This window comes from Oncorhynchus masou, chromosome 28 (genome assembly GCF_036934945.1).
Source record: "Oncorhynchus masou masou isolate Uvic2021 chromosome 28, UVic_Omas_1.1, whole genome shotgun sequence".
Taxonomy (NCBI): domain Eukaryota; kingdom Metazoa; phylum Chordata; class Actinopteri; order Salmoniformes; family Salmonidae; genus Oncorhynchus; species Oncorhynchus masou.
The window spans coordinates 52,970,816-52,991,263 of record NC_088239.1 but is presented as its reverse complement, the minus strand read 5'-3'; the positions used below and the strand labels follow the sequence as shown (position 1 = coordinate 52,991,263).

At 43.2% G+C, this 20,448-nt stretch overlaps 1 protein-coding gene across 1 annotated transcript; it reads right to left on the bottom strand.

Moving 5' to 3' along the window:
- Positions 1-389: 389 nt before the first annotated feature.
- slc5a1 (solute carrier family 5 member 1) lies at positions 390-12,996 on the bottom strand. The gene is made up of 14 exons (XM_064942590.1): positions 12,753-12,996; positions 10,778-10,849; positions 10,066-10,170; positions 9,167-9,226; positions 8,939-9,043; positions 7,943-8,048; positions 6,142-6,222; positions 4,582-4,793; positions 3,661-3,904; positions 2,470-2,620; positions 2,157-2,325; positions 1,540-1,755; positions 1,275-1,389; positions 390-1,165 (listed from the first exon to the last, which is right to left on the bottom strand). The coding sequence occupies exons 1-14, from the start codon at positions 12,882-12,884 to the stop codon at positions 951-953; spliced, it is 1,983 nt and encodes a 660-aa protein (XP_064798662.1). The 5' UTR covers positions 12,885-12,996; the 3' UTR covers positions 390-950.
- Positions 12,997-20,448: the final 7,452 nt, after the last annotated feature.

The window sequence follows — 20,448 nt, the reverse complement described above, 5'->3', positions numbered from 1 at the left end:
TACTGCTCCTTCCATCTTTGAGATATCATTCATTAACACATAGCAAAGCGAAATAGCAAGAGGAAAGAGGAAATATGGCACCACTTTGGACCTTTGATCGCCAGGCCCCATTCACCGTAGTCCGTCAGAGATCGAATGTGTGATAGTCAGTTTGTGAGTCCATCCCTCATCTCTGAACAATCGGGGAGTTCTCAGCGTTTGTCGAACTAAGGTTGAATACTTTATTCATTCAGTAAAAGAAAGCTACCAGATACGTGTCATACGAGTTCAATAAGTATATGTGTTGTATTGGCCTTTTTCCTCTCATTGCCAACAACATTTGATGTGTCAATGCTTTAAAAATCCACTGGCTCTACAGTGTTATCTTGGTAATGATACTCTTTCAAATCTTAAATTATGCAAGTTTATTCCTACTGCAGCTCAATCTGGTGTTAATATACCAAACCATAGTAACTTCATGATGGGGAGAAAGTTCAAAGTGAACATTGGATACCATTGGACACCGAGTTCTATTCAGATCCTTCATCAGCACCATCATCAGTATCATCATCATCATTATCCTCTTCATCATCCTCATGATCTTCATTCCACATTCAACATACATGTACATACATTTAAAGTCCACAAAGCAAAGAACAAAGAACACCAAACAAAGGAGCGTTGTGACTCCCAGTTAGAGGGCCTAGGCCCGTTCTGGTATGGAGCTAGGTAAGGTGTTCGTAGACATTGACCACGTTGCGGGGGTGTGGAGATTACAGAGTTAAGAGGTTAAGAGCGACCTGTACAGATGATGGATAGAGGGAGGGAGTGTAAGAGAGGTGGCAATTCACAGTGCATTGTGGGCCTGTGAGTCAGGGGGGGATTTCAGGGTTGAAAGAGGAGACTACCCAAGTTTATGGTTAGACAGTCCAGACTCCAGGGCAGGGGGGGGTTCCAGTATGAGGAGATGTTTAACCGTAGAAGCCGTGCAAGAAAACACAGACGCACAGGAGGATGATGGCGTTGGCATTTACCACGTTCCTCCACATGGGTTTCTCTGAGGTGTCTGTGAGTTGCCTCTGCAGCTCAGCCTGCTCCTCAGCACTCAGCTTGGGAGCAGTCGATTTCTCCAAGCCACAGAAGCTCAACACTGCCTTCTTACAACAGCCTGGCTCCTCGGTGGGCTCTGCACAGACACACAAACACAGGGATGAGGAAACAGTGTGTGGTTGTAAATGTGAGAAATAAAATCTGTATGTGTGTCACGGAGTAACAGATAGAGATTGGAGAGAGACCTCTCTTATCATCAATATCCACATAGGTAGGTTCTTGATCTTCTTTCCAATTGTCTAGCTCCAGATCCACCCTCTCCTCTGTGCTGTTCCTCAGCTGCCAGCACAAGCGGTGCAACTGCAGATGGAGGGAGGAAGAGGCACAGGACAAACACATGGTGAGAAATTAATTTAGAGATGGCAGAGAGACTGCGTTTTTATTCAATTAACATTCACGGATGGAAGAATAACTAAATAAGTTTGACTATTGGGGGAAGTTGTAACTTACATGTTTGTCGTCGATGGGTTTGGTCATGAGGGAGATGCTGACTATCAGCAGGCAGGAGATACAGAACAGAATAATGGAGAAGTAGAGGTAGTGGACCCCACAGATGATCTCAGGACAGTTAGTGGGGGTCACACAGCTTCCTGTCCCATAGGCAAACTCACTGATCATTCTGGTTAAGCCAATAGCCAGGCCTATCGTAAGGCCATAGAACACACCCTGAAAGTGGGGGAGGTCTGTGACTCAACACATTTTCATGGTTCACTTCCAATTGCACAAACATCACGTATAACACAAACAAGGCAGTAAATGGTGAAAGTGGTAACCAGGGTCCTTTGAGCCTAGCCAGCAGAGTTCAGATAAACTACTTAAGCAATAAGGCCCGAGGGGCATGTGATATATGGCCAATATACCACGGCTAAGGGTTGTCATTTATTGCACGACGCAATGCGGAGTGCCTGGATACGGCCCTTAGCTGTGGTATATTGACCATATACCACAAACCCCTCAGGTACCTTATTGCTTAATTAGACAACAGATTAAATAAACCAGTTCAAACCACAGGTAGCTCAAGGAAACTAGTTTATATCACACTGACTTTTGTTAAGTTAGAGACTCACCGGCTCATTGACGCGCTTACAGAAGATGGCGAGCATGAAGGTGGCAGCGATGGGCGGAGTCAGGTAGCTGGTGATTGACTGGATGTAGTCAAAGAGCTGGCCGCTCTGAGCAGACTGGACCACAGGGATCCACGCTATACTCACCCCGATCAGAACCAGGATAAACACCCTACATAGCCAAGAATAATACATCAATATCAATATTACCCATTTATCTAAATGCAAACATACACAAACACAAGCATATACACACATGTATTAAAGCAAGTGAAGTCCAAAGAACTCGAGCAGGCTGAGCTGTGTGTTACTGTACCTCCCAGCGATCATGAGTTCCTTCTCGGAGGAGGAGCTGCGTATCTTGGTGTAAATGTCCATCGTGAACAGGGTGCTGGCACTGTTGAAGATGGAGGTCAGGGAGCTCATCAGAGACGCCATCATCACCGACAGCATCAGGCCTCGCAGACCTGCAGGAAAGAGGGGGAGGATAGGAGGAGAGGGCAGGGAGGGAGGGGATGCAAAGGAGAACAGGAATGGAGGGAAGGCAGATTAGGATAGGTGTAGAAAAGAGAAAAGAGAAGGAATGAAGAGATGTACGAATGTGATGGTTGATTGTATTGGCAGCAACAACTGTTTTCCTGGAATAAGGAGTAGTACTTATTGAATCCACTATTTGTAGCAGTAGTAACAGTGTTGTAGTAACATAGTCCCTGTGCAGTGCGGTGCCAGGACAACAACCTCTCCCTCAACGTGAGCAAGACAAAGGAGCTGATCGTGGACTGCAGCCAAACACGCCCCCATTCTCATCGACATTTTTTAAGTGGAGCAGGTCGAGAGTTTCAAGTGCCTTGGTGTCCACGTCACCATCAAACTATCATGGTCCAAACACACCAAGACAGTCATGAAGAGGGCACGACAACACCTTTTCCCCCTCAGGAGGCTGAAAATATTTGGCATGGTTCCCCAGATCCTCAAAAAGTTCTTTAGCTACACCATTGAGAGCATCCTGACCAGTTGCATCACCTCCTGTATGGCAACTGCTCATTATCCGGAAGGTCCTAATTTATTTATTTTCTGTCAAAGTCATAGACTGTTCTCTCCGCTACCGTACGGCAAGCGGTACTGGAGTGCCAAGTCTAGGTCCAAAAGGCTCCATAACAGCTTCTACCCCCAAGCCATAAGACTGATGAAAAATGTATTTAATGTCCACCTGGACTATCTACATTGACCCCTCACCCTTTGTTTTTACACTGCTGCTACTCGCTAGTATCAGTATTGTTATTTTATTGTGTTATTTAATATTACCTTCTTTTTTTACCTCAGTATATTTCGTAAATATTTTCTCAACTCCATTTCTTGAACTACATTGTTGGTTAAGGGCTTGTAAGTAAAGCATTTCACGACGAGGTCGTATTCGGCACATGTGACAAATACAATTTAATCTAATTTGATAGTGGTGCCAGGACTGTCATTGTTACTAGATGGACTAGTATCTTCTGTTACCCACCATTTGGCATGAGGTCCACCACCAGTTTGGGATAAGCAATGTTGGTGCAGCCAACACGGGCCCCACAGTACCTCAGACACTCCTCTGGTTCCACGCAAGCCACCTCGTCTGGGTAGAGGATTCGGCTGATCATGCCAGGGAAGACCATGAGGAACATGGGCAGCAGCTTCAGGTAGCCACACAGGATACAGCCAGCCTTGACATGGGAAAGATTCTTGGCAGATAGACAGCGCTGGACAATCACCTAGGTGACAGGAGAGATAACAACCCTCCAGTGACTGAAGAGGTGATGGATTTACGTGTTCATGGTTAAACAGAAGTATGGTGCCTCTGTATTGCTTGAATATGTCAATATCAAGAGGAGAGGGGAATGAAAAGGGGTTTGAAGTCAAATGCACTCGTCATTCCTTCCATGCACCATACAGCCACATATCTTCTGACAGGCACAAATGTGTATGCAGCTTTTCTAGCGGAAATATTCATCAAAGGAAATGTTTTCCTTTCCGAACGTGACCCAAATTGCTGATCACAGAAGAAGGCATGGCGCTATCATATATGAATTAGAGAAACTTAAGCTTTGAGTTCTGCTAATCGAATAAACTGTTTCAACGTGCGTATTTAACGTGTGTGAGTGAGTGCTCGCTCGTGTGTGTGATTGTGTAAGTCAATATCCTGTTCTTTTTTCACAGTCACCTCTGTGTTCCCGGCTTTTAGTCTTATTTAAGTCTGTGGGAAGGAAGTGCATTTGGGTCTAACTAAAAGCATGCTTCTCTTCATAAGGCAGCCACTTAAGCTAAGACAAGCTGAGAGCTGGCTGAAAAGAATGGCCATGGTAATGACACACACATTAGTGTGTGTGCGTGTGCATGTAACTGAGGGAGGGTGTTAGACTTATTCATTCCCTATGGAGCAGTAGGCTACCTGATCAGTGCACCAGTACCAGGTGGCCTGGACAGTGAGGCCAAACACCAGGCCTGGCCAGGGCAGGTCCCCTGTCACCGCGTCCCTGAAGATGTGGAAGGAGTCAGGCCGAGGGGTGTAGCAGCTCTCACTGATGTTGACCCCAGTCAGAGTGGGTATGGCCTCCATGTAGCGCGTCTGGAAGTTCTCATAACCTCCCACCTCATTGAAGGCTGAGGAGACAGACCGAAGAGGGTTGGGAAAGAGGGATGAGAGAGGTTGGAGGAATTGGAAGAAGAGAATAAATCAAGGAAATGATACTCTGTAGAAAGGGGGGAAGGAGAAAAAGGAATGCATTGGAGGAAGGGAATAAAGAAGGGAGGACAAAGAAGAGATATGTAGTTATAGGAAAAGGAAAGGAGGCAATGAATAAATACATTGCCATAACCCATGAGGATGAATATATACATTACCATAACCCATGAGGAGGATGAATACCTACATTACCATAGCCCATGAGTATGAATAAATACATTACCATAGCCCATGAGGATTAATAAATACATTACCATAGCCCATGAGGATGAATAAATACATTACCATAGCCCATGAGGATTAATAAATACATTACCATAGCCCATGAGGGTGAATAAATACATTACCATAGCCCATGAGGATTAATAAATACATTACCATAGCCCATGAGGATTAATAAATACATTACCATAGCCCATGAGGGTGAATAAATACATTACCATAACCCATGAGGATGAATGAATACATTACCATAGCCCATGAGGATGAATAAATACATTACCATAACCCATGAGGATGAATAAATACATTACCATAACCCATGTGGGTGAATAAATACCTTACCATAACCCATGAGGATGAATAAATCATTACCATAACCCATGGGGATGAATAAATACATTACCATAACCCATGAGGATGAATAAATCATTACCATAACCCATGGGGATGAATAAATCATTACCATAACCCATGGGGATGAATAAATCCATTACCATAACCCATGAGGATGAATAAATCATTACCATAACCCATGGGGATGAATAAATCATTACCATAACCCATGGGGATGAATAAATACATTACCATAACCCATGGGGATGAATAAATACATTACCATAACCCATGAGGATGAATAAATCATTACCATAACCCATGGGGATGAATAAATCATTACCATAACCCATGGGGATGAATAAATCATTACCATAACCCATGGGGATGAATAAATCATTACCATAACCCATGGGGATGAATAAATCATTACCATAACCCATGGGGATGAATAAATACATTACCATAACCCATGGGGATGAATAAATACATTACCATAACCCATGAGGATGAATAAATCATTACCATAACCCATGTGGGTGAATAAATACATTACCATAACCCATGTGGGTGAATAAAGACATTACCATAGCCCATGAGGATGAATAAATACATTCCCATAACCCATGTGGGTGAATAAATACATTACCATAACCCATGAGGATGAATAAATACATTACCATAGCCCATGAGGATGAATAAATACCTTACCATAACCCATGAGGATGAAAGATCCCACGACCATGATGATGGTCTGCAATGTGTCTGTGTAGATCACTGCAGCCAGTCCACCTGAAGCAGAGTGCACGTGGTGAGAGTCAGCACAACACAATCCCACTCATCACTCATACAGGGTTACAGTCAATGACTAAGCTGTGGAAAACCACTGTAGTACTCATTTACACTGTCAACGTGATGCTTATTTTTTACTTTAATGATTGCCCTTGGTCAAAAGGGATAGCCTGTTAGTGGTCCAGTTGTTCGTTTGATGTTTGTCTATCACATAGACTCTATAACTCCCCTCAGTAGTTGTGTACGGTATATGAATATACATGTAGGTCAATAATATTCATTTGAGCACAATGTTAATAAAGAAGATACAGTGGCCTACATACATTTGCGTGGGGCTGCCTTACAGACTGAAAATCGAGCAAAGAATAACAGTGCACACAACTTTTGCTGTTGACTGCACCTCGAAAGCATCGATGTGTCACGTGCTCATGACAGTATTTGATGCTGTGAGTCACTCTATTTTCAGCAGTTAACTCACCTTCATGTATGATATTTACAAAACCTATACTAAACTCCACTACATGTTTATATGAGCATTATGAAAACCTAATCCTATACAGAGACTTTTATTTTATATTTCACCTTTAATTAACGAGGCAATTTACAATGACGGCCTACCCCGGCCAAACCGTAACCCGGACAACGCTGGGCCAATTGTGCGCCGCCCTATGGGACTCTCAATCACGGTCAGTTGTGATACAGCCTGGAATTGAACCCGGGTCTGTAGGGATGCCTCTAGCACTAAGATGCAGTGTCTTAAACTGCTGTGCCACTCAGTAGACAGTCTAGACTAATCTACATTACATGTTTATATGAGTATTATTGAAACCCAATCTTATACAGAGACAGTGTTGCATTACTGACCTTGCTGAAGGCCTGTCAGTGAACTAAAATCCAGGAATTAATGCATCATTACAGAGGTGAACAACAAGGTTTTATCAGGGTGTATGGGTAATTACCCATGTGGTACAGGAGATAAACAGCCTTGGAGGAAGGCATTTGTGCTGTTAGACATAGTCTGCTATTAAGACTCAAATACAATGATACAGGATGGACTTTACTCCACTCTGCCATGGTTACAGATAAGAACTCCATATTGGTTTAAATGGACATAGTTGATATAGGGCTCCTCTCAGTGAATTAGTTATATATCGCTGCTATACACTAAGTGTACAAAACATTAGGAACACCTTCCTAATACTGAGATGCACCCCCTTTTGCCCTCAGAACAGCCTCAATTCGATGTGGCATGGAATCTACAATGTGTGGAAAGCATTCTACAGTGATGCTGGCACATGTTGACTCCAATGCTTCCCACAGTTTGGTCAAGTTGTCTGGATGTCCTTTGGGTGGTGGACCATTCTTGATACACACAGGAATCTGTTGAGCGTGAAAAGCTGGTGCACCTGGCACCTACTACCATACTCCGCTCAAAGGCACGTAAATATTTTGTCTTGCCCATTCACCCTCTGAATGGCACACATACACAATCCATGTCTCACTTGTCTCAAGGCTTAAAAATCCTTCTTTAACCTGTCTCCTCCCTTTCATCTACACTGATTGGTGGATTTAACAAGTGACATCAATAAGGGATCATAGCTTTCACCTGAATTGACCTGGTCAGTCTATGTCATGGAAAGAGCATGTTTTGTACACTCAGTGTATATCACTGCTATCTACAGTTGTGTAGTGTATAAGTTGAGAGTATGTATTGATATACCTGTGACGGTGTATAGAGCCGTGATACTTAGCAGGAGAATCACAGCAAGGTAGATATTCAGCCCCAGAGCCTGGTTAATAAAGATGGCTCCAGAAAACATATCTGCCTGAGAAAGAGAGATTGAAGAGAGAGAGAGAGAGAGAGAGAGAGAGAGAGAGAGAGAGAGATTGAGAGAGAGAGAGAGAGAGAGAGAGATTGAAAGAGAGAGAGAGAGAGAGAGAGAGAGAGAGAGAGAGAGAGAGGGAGAAAGATTGAAAGAGAGAGAGAGAGAGAGAGTGAGAGAGAGAGAGAGAGAGGGGGATTAATGACAAAGGAAGGGCTAGCACACAATTTTGGATGAAGAAAATTTTCAATATAATAACTGTCATAAACGAACAGCTGACTGAAGACCAGATGGCCGAACATTCTTGAAGTTGAGTCAGTTTCTACGTACATAAATTAACATGGACTTTTAACAACGTGATGAAACTTTGTTGCCCCTTGCTGAAACAAGCAATAAAACTGGCCTTCTTTAGACTAGTTGAGTATCTGGGGCATCAGCATTTGTGGGTTTGATTACAAGCTCAAAATAGCCAGAAACAAATAACTTTCTTCTGAAACTCTATTCTTGTCCTGAGAAGGCTATTCCATGCGAGACATTGCCAAGAAACTGAAGATCTGGTACAACGCTGTGTACTATTCCCTTCACATAACAGCACAAACTGGCCCTAACCAGAATAGAATGAGGAGTGGGAGGCCCCGGTGCACAACTGAGCAAGAGGACAAGTACATTAGATTGTCTAGTTTGAGAAACAGACACCTCACAAGTCCTCAACTGGCAGCTTCATTAAATATTACCAGCAAAACTGTTGTTTAAATGGACATATAATTAGCTTTTCTTTCAAAAACAAGAACATTTCTAAGTGACCCCAAACTTTTGAACGGTAGTGTATACATACAGTGTACCTTGTTGTTTTCAACAGTAATATACAATTAACAGTGATATGAGTGACTCACTGAGATCTTAGTGAAGACATAGAGGAAGAGTGAGAGCACTGAGAGATAGATGCGGATGCGCTGGCCTCCAAACCTCTTCCTCAAGTACTCTGGCATGGTCACCACCTAAACAAATCCAGTAGACATGATTACATTGTGGAATAGCACTAGATTATATGCTACAGAAATGTACGAAATGGCATGGTATAATGGTAATTACACTGTAATAGCAGAAAAGGTTGTTCTCACCCCAGCTTTGATGTAAATGGGAACAAAGAGCCATCCAAGAATGATCACCACCACAAGGGCCTGAAAAACACACATCCTAAGGGTTCAGATGGGCAATTCATGAAATGACAGAGTTATCTTTTACTTTACGTGTTACTGCTTTTGCCCACTGCTATCCTCTAGTATCGATCATATAGTGACATTTAACCTACACGCTTATCAGACCCAATATAGATAATAAACATGTATAAAAAAAAGAGCACCTTTTATACAAATAATTGCAGAGTGCAATAGAAATAGAGATGAGATGATAATAGAGAGAGATTATAACAGAGATAGAGATGAGATGATAATAGAGATAGAGATGAGATGATAATAGAGATGAGATTAGATGATTATAGAGATAGAGATTAGATGATAATAGAGATAGAGATGCGATGATAATAGAGATAGAGATGCGATGATAATAGAGATAAAGATGAGATGATAACAGCGATAGAGATGAGATTATAATAGAGATAGAGATGAGATGATTTCAGAGATAAAGATGAGATGATGACAGAGATAGAGGTGAGATAATGATAATAGAGATAGAGATGAGATGATAATAGAGATTGAGATGAGATGATTACATAGATAGAGATGAGATGATAATAGAGATAGAAATGAGATTATAACAGAGATTGAGATGATAATAGAGATAGAGATGAGATGATTACAGAGATAAAGATGAGATGATAACAGAGATAGAGATGAGATGATAACAGATGTAGAGATGAGATGATAACAGAGATAGAGATGAGATGATAATAGAGATAGCGATGAGATGAGTGATAATATCAGGTACGTGTCAGAGGTTATGATGATGTTTGCATGAGAGGTTATCACGATATTTATTTACATTAGACGTTGCCACTCACATTCCATTCGAATCCGCCAATGGCAAGTCCACCTGCAGCCGCAGTCCCTGCGATGCCAACAAAATGCCCACTGCCAATGTTGCTCGCAAAGAGGGATGCCCCAATCTGGAGAGGAAGGACAGAGGAATGTTCATGATCAATTTCTACAGAAAGTAATGATATTCTTCCACAGTTTTTGGATATGGAAGGTCATTGAGAAGAACTTCATTCATAAAGGAACATTTACAACAACAACAACAACAGGTGTACCATGTAAGATAATGGGGTAAAGGTTGCCAAGTACATGGTCCATATGAGATGAGGTGATTACATAGATAGATAGAGATGTAAGAGTAGGAGGACAGAAGGGAAATATGCAATTAAGTTAGACACCTCACGTGTACTGGTATAATCAGCATCAGTCATTATTGAGTCATTAGGAGCAGTCTCATATGAAGGGCATATGATATATGGGCTTCCAACACATCAAGATAAAAGATTATGACCTTGATTTAAGTATGAGCTGGACACTTCCATGGAATACAGGCACGGATTAGGATAGTTCAGGAGAACAGGGTGTGTCTTTCCAAATATGTGTCACTGTCATAAACAGTGGCCAGTAAATTAGAGCGAGTTCGATGCCTTTGAACGTAATAATGTATCAGCATTCAGGGCTCAAACCACCCAGTTTATAATATGTAATAGACTGTCCTGAGAGAAGACTTATACTCACTGGCCACCACACCATGCTTCTTCCTGCCAGGAAGAATCCACCTACGGTGGCTCGGTTTGTGCTCACCATAGCCTGCAAAGAGAGACTTGTTAATTGAGTTGTTTTGAGATACCATATTCATGTATCAGGGATCATGTTGATCAATAACCTTGTTACATGATACGGTCATTTGCAACTTTTTCAGTTATATATACAAGGTCAATATACATTTTTGTTTATATGGTGTTTAATTGGACTCTGTTAGTTTCACACTGATGGTTTACTACATCTTGTAAACATTGTTTGGGTCAATCATCAATCAGCACTAACCACTGAGCACACACTGGTTGAATCAAAGTTGTTTCCACACAATTTCAATGAAACTACATGTACGTTGAACCAATGAGGAATAGATGTTAGTTTGACGTCTGTGCCCAGTGGGTGTGTAGTTAGTACTGTATCGACTCTCCACACATCTGAAACAATATGACAAATGCAAATGTATTCCTCAGCTATTTAATTCAAACATACTTGGTGACTTGTTCTATAAATGTCTGTCAATATTGTACATTTTGCAGCTGAGCATAAATTGAAGCAATCCAGGTACTTCAATGAGATGTCAGTGCACTTGGTATTCATAGGCTACTTAACACTTGGTATTCATAGGCTACTTGACACTTGGTCTTCGTAGGTTACTTGACACTTGGTATTCATAGGCTACTTGACACTTGGTATTCATAGGCTACTTGACACTGGGTATTCCTAGGCTACTTGACATGTGGTATTCATAGGATACTTGACACTTAGTATTCATGGACTACTTGATATGTGGTATTCATAGGCTACTTGCCACTTGGTATTCATGGGCCACTTGACACTTGGTATTCACAGGTTACTTAACACTTGGTATTCACTGTCTACTTGACACTTGGTGTTCATAGGCTACTTGATGTGTGGTATTCATAGTCTACTTGACACTTGGTATTCCTAGGTTACTTGACACTGGGTATTCATAGGCTACTTGGCGCTTGGTATTCATAGGCTACTTGACACTGGGTATTCATAGACTACTTGACACTGGGTATTCATAGTCTCCTTGACACTTGGTATTCATAGGCTACTTAACACTTGGTATTCATAGTCTACTTGACACTTGGTATTCATAGGCTACTTGACATGTGGTATTCATAGGCTACTTGACACATGGTATTCATGGGCTACTTGATACTTGGTATTCATAGGCTACTTAACGCTTGGTATTCACAGGCTACTTGACACTTGGTATTCATAGGCTACTTGACACTTGGTATTCATAGGTTACTTGGCGCTTGGTATTCATAGCCTACTTGACACTTGGTATTTATAGGATACTTGACACTTGGTATTTACAGGTTACTTGACACTGGGTATTCATAGGCTATTTGTCACTTGGTATTCATAGGCTATTTGACACTGGGTGTTCACAGGCTACTTGACACTTGGTATTCATAGGCAACTTGATACTGGGTATTCATAGGCAACTTAACACTTGGTATTCATAGGCTACTTGACACTTGGTATTCATAGGCTACTTGACATTTGGTATTCATAGGCTACTTGACATACACTTGAGGAGAATTTCTGCATAATGTACCTGGCACAGGTTGGACAATATCTGCAGCAACAAGTGTACTGCATGAGTCCAGCCATTAACCCATTCGTGATTATGTTTTTGGAGGCCATCTGAATAACTTCGTATAGAAAGTGTAGAATATCATAATTCATATTTTATGTTTGTAAATATAAGGACATATTATCACTCAGAAGGAAACTCATCGAAACACTATGAAGATGCTTCTATTTTTTTATTTAAAAAAATCATATTCAGAATAGAGAAAACAGCTTTTTTCCAGATTCAACTAAAACATGCTCTCTGTTCCTTTCTGAGGGATTAACTATTCACAGACACAGAGTTGTTTTAGTGTCAATGTGTCAATGGAAAGATTAAGGAACTCACCCATACTCCGACTGCCAGGACAACCACAAAGTAGATCACAATCACAGAGATATCCGCTGGGTTGTTGACTGCCACTGTGCCATTATTAGGCACACTTCTAACTAAGGAGAACCCAAAATAATCCTGTGTCATTTTGTCTGTTCTGAGCTGCAGAGGTGACCAGAGGACAGGTGTATTGTAGAAGCCTCTCTCCTTTACTGCTGTTCTACTGACTCCCCTGTTACCTGCAATGCTACTTATGTACTACTGACCCCACAGATAGGTATGTGTGTGCATGTGAGCACGCATGTACGTGAGCGTGTGGACCAGTGGAGGCTCCTCAGAGGAGAAAGGGGAGGACTGTCCTCAACAGTGAATTTCAGAAAAATGTAAATAGTGAAACATTTATAAAGTTATAATTTTTAGATGACACTATACTAACTATATTCACATCACCAAATAATTGATTAAAACACACTGCACTTGCAATGAAGGTCTACAGTAGCCGCAACATCACTCTGTAGTGATAGCACCATGGTGTAGCCGGAGGACAGCTAGTTTCCGCCCTCCTCTGGTTACATTGGCTTCAATACAAAACCTAGGAGGCTCATGGTTCTCACCCCCTTCCATAGACTTACATAGTAATTATGACAACCTCCAGAGGAATCCTCCAAATTGTCAGAGCTCTTGCAGAATGAACTGACATGTTGTCCACCCAATCAAAGGATCAGAGAATGAATCTAGTACTGAAAGCATAAGCTATAGCTAGCTAGCACTGAAGTTCATAAAATGTAGTGAGTAGTTGACTCAAGGAGAGAGAAAAACAATAGTTCAACAGTTTTGAACAAATTCATTTATTCAAAAATGAATGAGAAGCAAGAGAGAGAAAGAGAGAGATTTTGTATTTTTTTCATTTTCACTTACTGTAACGGTTCTCGTCTGTCGAAGGAGAAGCGGACCAAAATGCAGCGTGATGGTTATTCATGTTCTTTAATGAAATGAACTAGACATGAAATAACGAACAAAACAAAGAACAAACGTGAAAACCTATACAGCCTATCTGGTGAACACAAACACAGAGACAGGAACAATCACCCACGAAATACTCAAAGAATATGGCTGCCTAAATATGGTTACCAATCAGAGACAACGATAAACACCTGCCTCTGAGAACCACTCCAGACAGCCATAGACTATGCTAGATATCCCACTAAACCACACACCCAATACCTAACAAAACCCCAAGACAAAACACACCACAATAAACCCATGTCACACCCTGGCCTGACCAAATAAATAAAGACAAACACAATATGTTTTGACCAGGGCGTGACAGAACCCCCCCCCTAAGGTGCGGACTCCCGGACGCACATCAAAACAATAGGGGAGGGTCCGGGTGGGCGTCTGTCCATGGTGGCGGCTCCGGCGCAGGACGTGGTCCCCACTCTATCAATGTCTTAGTCCCTCCTCCTCGCGTCCTTGGATAGTCCACCCTCGCCGCCGACCATGGCCTAGTAGTCCTCACCCAGAACCCCACTGGACTGAGGGACAGCTCGGGACTGAGGGGCAGCTCGGGACTGAGGGGTAGCTCGGGACTGAGGGGTAGCTCGGGACTGAGGGGTAGCTCGGGACTGATGGGAAGCTCGGGACTGAGGGGAAGCTCGGGACTGAGGGGAAGCTCGGGACTGAGGGGAAGCTCAGCACTGAGAGGAAGCTCAGGCAGGTAGTTGGATCCGGCAGATCCTGGCTGGCTGGCGGTTCTGGCAGATCCTGGCTGACTGGCGGATCTGGAAGAGTCTGGCTGACTGGCAGATCTGGAAGAGTCTGGCTGACTGGCGGATCCTGGCTGACTGGCAGATCTGGAAGAGTCTGGCTGACTGGCGGATCTGGAAGAGTCTGGCTGACTGGCGGTTCTGGAAGAGTCTGGCTGACTGGCGGATCTGGAAGAGTCTGGCTGACTGGCGGATCTGGAAGAGTCTGGCTGACCATGCTGACTGGCGGCTCTGGCTGCTCCATGCTGACTGGCGGCTCTGGCTGCTCCATGCTGACTGGCGGCTCTGGCTGCTCCATGCTGACTGGCGGCTCTGGCTGCTCCATGCTGACTGGCGGCTCTGGCTGCTCCATGCTGACTGGCGGCTCTGGCTGCTCCATGCAGACTGGCGGCTCTGGCTGCTCCATGCAGACTGGCGGCTCTGGCTGCTCCATGCAGACTGGCGGCTCTGGCTGCTCCATGCAGACTGGCGGCTCTGGCTGCTCCATGCAGACTGGCGGCTCTGGCGGCTTCTTGCAGACCGGCAGCTCTGGCGGCTTCTTGCAGACTGGCAGCTCTGGCGGCTCCATGCAGACTGGCAGCTCTGGCAGCTCCTTGCAGACTGGCAGCTCCTTGCAGACTGGCAGCTCTGGCTGCTCAATGCAGACTGACAGCTCTGGCTGCTCCATGCAGACTGGCAGCTCTGGCGGCTTCTTGCAGACTGGCAGCTCTGGCTGCTCCATGCAGACTGGCAGCTCCTTGCAGACTGGCAGCTCCTTGCAGACTGGCAGCTCTGGCTGCTCCATGCAGACTGGCAGCTCTGGCTGCTCCATGCAGACTGACAGCTATGGCTGCTCCATGCAGACTGGCATCTCTGTCTGCTCCATGCAGACTGACAGCTCTGGCTGCTCCATGCAGGCTGGCAGCTCTGGCTGCGCTGAACAGGCGGGAGACACTGGCAGCGCAGGAGAGGAGGAAGGCTCGGGCAGCGCTGGAGAGGCGAGGCGCACTGTAGGCCTGATGCGTGGTGCTGGCACTGGTGGTACTGGGCCGAGGACACGCACAGGAAGCCTGGTGCGGGGAGCTGCCACCGGAGGGCTGGTGCGTGGAGGTGGTACTGGGTAGACCGGACCGTGCAGGCGCACTGGAGCTCTTGAGCACCGAGCCTGCCCAACCTTACCCGGTTGAATACTCCCAGTCGCTCTACCAGTGCGACGAGGTGGAATAGCCTGCACTGGGCTATGCAGGCAAACCGGGGACACCGTGCGCAAGGCTGGTGCCATGTAAGCCGGCCCAAGGAGACGCACTGGGGACCAGATGCGTAGAGCCGGCTTCATGGCATTTGGCTCGACGCTCAATCTTGCCCGGCCGATACGCGGAGCTGGAATATACCGCACCGGGCTATGCACCCTCACTGGAGACACCATGCGCACCACAGCATAACACGGTGCCTGCCCAGTCTCTCTAGCCCCCCGGTAACCACAGGAAGTTGGCGTAGGTCTCCTACCTAGCGTCGCCATACTCCCTGTGAGCCACCCCCCAAGACATTTTTGGGGCTGACTCTCAGGCTTCCATCCGCGTCGCCGTGCTGCCTCCTCATACCAGCGCCTCTCAGCTTTCGCCACCTCCAGTTCTTCTTTGGGGCGGCGATATTCTCCAGGCTGATCCCAAGATCCTTCTCCGTACAATTCGTCCTCCCATGTCCATTCCTCTCTTTGTTGCTCCTGCTGTTGCTGTTGCCTGTTACCACGCCGCTTGGTCGCATTGTGGTGGGTGATTCTGCAACGGTTCTCGTCTGTCGAAGGAGAAGCGGACCAAAATGCAGCGTGGTGGTTATTCATGTTCTTTAATGAAATGAACTAGACATGAAATAACGAACAAAACAAAGAACAAACGTGAAAACCTATACAGCCTATCTGGTGAACACAAACACAGAGACAGGAACAATCACCCACGAAATACTCAAAGAATATGGCTGCCTAAATATGGTTCCCAATCAGAGACAACGATAAACACCTGCCTCTGATTGAGAACCACTCCAGACAGCCATAGACTATGCTAGATACCCCCACTAAACCACACACCCAATACCTAACAAAACAAGACAAAACACTCCACAATAAACTCATGTCACACCCTAGCCTGACCAAATAAATAAAGACAAACACAATATATTTTGACCAGGGCGTGACACTTACCTAGCTAGTTTAGCCTACTCAAACACCCTGCTCAAACAGAGATGAATTCTATGTTAGCTAGCTGGCTATGGTAGCTAGCTGGCTATTGCTATCCAACACTGGAACTCTTCGAAGTCAAGGTAAGCTTTTGGTTTTATTAATTTATTGCCCGCCGGTGTAACTGCTAAACTCCTTGCTGACTGTACACTGTAATGTATGATAGTAGCGAGTTTACTAACACCTTAGTTCTAGTAGCTATGTTGACTATGACGTTATTTAATATGGTGACAACGATGTAGGATGTGTGTAGCGGTTAGTGGTTATGATGTGAAGGTTTGGTTTGGAAAGGTTTTTTCTTCTGGTCACAGACAGCTGATGTGTTGTGCACGGAAGTCTACAAGCGCAGGGAAAAGGTGAGAAGAGGGGAGTGCGTAGATGCGAGAAGCAATTCTACAATGATCAAAAGGATCATGCTGTTTGTATATGGCTGCAATGAAAGTGAACTCTGTTTGCGTGTGATCAGGGGTGTATTCATTCCGCCGATTCTGCTGTAAAAACATATCTTAAACGGAAGCAAAAGGAACAAAATATGAGAAATGTACCTGAATGTGTCCTATAGAAAAATCTTGTTTGCAACTGTTAGACAAATGATTACACACTAGATCAGCTAGAGGCAACAAGAGTGTGCAAGGCAGTGTCGAATGTGTCAATGTCTGTCACCTTGATGACTCAAATTTCTCTCGACCTGTGCTCCTACATTGTAAGCTTTCATTCATAGGCTAGGTTGTAGCAAGCTCATGATGTGTATAGGTAAAATTCAACTATCATGTAGTAGCCTAAATCTGTCGATGATACATTGAACTGGGTTAATTGTATATGAATGACAGCCATCCAATGTGCTGTAGTATAAATAAGGCCAAGCTCATAAAAAGATTGTTGTCCCTCATCTTAAACGGCACGAACCACCACTGGTGTGTTGGCTAATAGTATGTTTGAGACAATGCAAAGCATGTGCTTTATGGCAAACAAAGGGTAATTGAAAGGGAACTCAACAGTTACTACATCCATTTTTGGACTTATAAATGAATTATATGTACCCATTGATTCTTGAAGAATGTACAGTAACTTATGCCTCATGAGCTTAGTTCAACTGTTGTACCCTATCAGAACCCCAAATATAAGCTTGTTTTACTCTAATGTTTGTGAATAAACACAATATAGCATAAAAACGATAATTTTGATTTCATGGTTGGTCAGTCCTTGCATCCATAGCTCTGTCTAGGAATTTGAGAATGGTTGCATTTCTCCAAACCCATCCCTCAGCGTTTTACCAAAACAGTGGCAGGCAGGCAGGCAGGCAGTAGCTTTGTTATTGTTCCTACTTCTGATTGACGCTTTAACGATCAGCTGAACCGAAAATACTTAGAAGGGAAAAAAAATCCCATAAAAGACAACTTGTAAGCCACTCCACTTTCAGAACTACACTAACCCTAGTCCTAATGGAAACGGCTGATTGATAAAACTCTGAAAGTAGGTGACTACTGTAGGTAGATACATCAACTGTGAAAGTGCTGTGGCAGCAGGTGAATTGTGGACTCCTGGGAGAAAGAGCACACCAAAGAGCATACAGGAAAAACAATATATTGGGTTTTTGATAGAACACAACCATTAGAAAGGGTTTATTGGCTATAATGTTTAATGGGGAAATATAGTAATACTAGCATTAAATGTATGTTAATGGTCATGGCTGTTGACTGTAAGCCCAGTCCATGAACTCTTCTGTCAATATTAAGACTTATTTCCACAAGGAAACAAATTCAGAATCAAGGTAACAGTCAATCAAAAAGGTACTTTCTTCACAAAACGACCTCACTCACAGAGTAAACACACAGATAGTGGGTTAATGATTACTCTGCCCCTCCATTCCTCTTCAGGTTGCTGGTGAAGACTTGAGTGTGCGTGTGATAAGGGGCTATCCATAAAATTGTATTAATCTCTCTCATCACAGCTTCGAACAATCTTGTTCACATACATTTACATCAGCCATTAGTCTCTACAGGTATATAACATTTACAATGTCACTGTATGATCTTACCCTTGTACTGCTCCAAGGGTTGGGTAGGTTACTTTTTCAATGTAATCCGTTAGAGTTACTAGTTACCTGTCCAAAATTGTAATCGGTAACGTAACTTTTGGATTACCCAAACTCAGTAATGTAATCTGATTACATAAAGTTATTTTTAGATTACTTTCCCCTTAAGAGGCAATTGAACATCTATTGCAGGATAAATAAACGTTAAAGTTTACATAGCTGGCCATATATGGATGTACAATTTCACTTTATGGGTTGGTTAGGTAGGCTTCTTCAAACCCATTGCTTTTTACTACCTATAATAATAATACAATTCAATTCTATCTTTACATTAAAAACCAGTCAGAATCAGAATTCCAGAATTCCAGTCATTCCAATAAATGTTATACCCCTTCATCTTCAAGAATAGGACTTGGAAATATGGTATATATAGATTAGCCAAGTTGTTTTACCTGAGTATATCCCCAAAACTAAGGATTTCTTAATCTGTTATTTATGATTTTGTTGTCATGGAAGACTGATTGGACTCATTGATTCGAGTTGAAAAATAAATGCTGCGCTCATGGAGTGGCATGCTTTGAGCACTACTGAAAAGTGCTATTAACATGTGAAAAATGTATGCCATATGCTGCATTTGCTATTGGCCTATTGTTGAACTTTTTGTTAATGCCTATTTGATATCTTGATAATATGCAGCTGTTTAAAGGGTAAATCCAAAGATGAAACAATAACAAAACGGTCGCCCCGACCTCTGCTTTGGTAAAAAGCAAGGATGGGCCTGGAGAAATGTAGCCACTCTTGAGATTAATAGACAGAGCTATAGATGCAAGGACCCATGATTTCAAAATGTTTGTTTTAACAACGTTATAAATTAGATATACACTACCGTTCAAAAGTTTAGGGTCAGTTAGAAATGTCCTAGTTTCTTAAAGAATAGCACATTTTTTGTCCATTAAAATAACATCAAATGTATCCAAAAAACAGTGTAGACATTGTTAACGTTGTAAATGACTATTGTAGCTGGAAACGGAAGATTCTATATGGAATATCTACATAGACGTACAGAGGCACATTATCAGCAACCATCACTCCTGTGTTCCAATGGCACGGTGTTAGCTAATCCAAGTTGATCATTTAAAAGGCTAATTGATCATTCGAAAACCCTTTTGCAATTATGTTAGCACAGATGAAAATTGTTGTTCTGATTAAAGAAGCAATAAAACTGTCCTTCTTTAGACTAGTTGAGTATCTGGAGCATCAGCATTTGTGGGTTCGATTACAGGCTCAAAATGGCCAGAAACAAATAACTTTCTTCTGAAACTCATCAGTCTACTCTTGTCCTGAGAAATGAAGGCTATTCCATGCAAGAAATTGCCAAGAAACTGAAGATCTGGTACAACGCTGTGTACTACTCCCTTCACAGAACAGTGCAAACTGGCTCTAAACAGAATAGGAGTGGGAGGCCCAGGTGCACAACTGAGCAAGAAGGCAAGTACATTAGTGTCTAGTTTCAGAAACAGACACCTCCCAAAATAGTACCCTCAAAACACCAATCTCAACAGTGAAAAGGAGACTCCAGGATGCTGGCATTCTAGGCAGAGTTCCTCTGTCCAGTGTCTGTGTTCATTTTGCCCATCTTAATCTTTTCTTTTTATTGGCCAGTCCGAGATGGCTTTTTCTTTGCAACTCTGCCTAGAA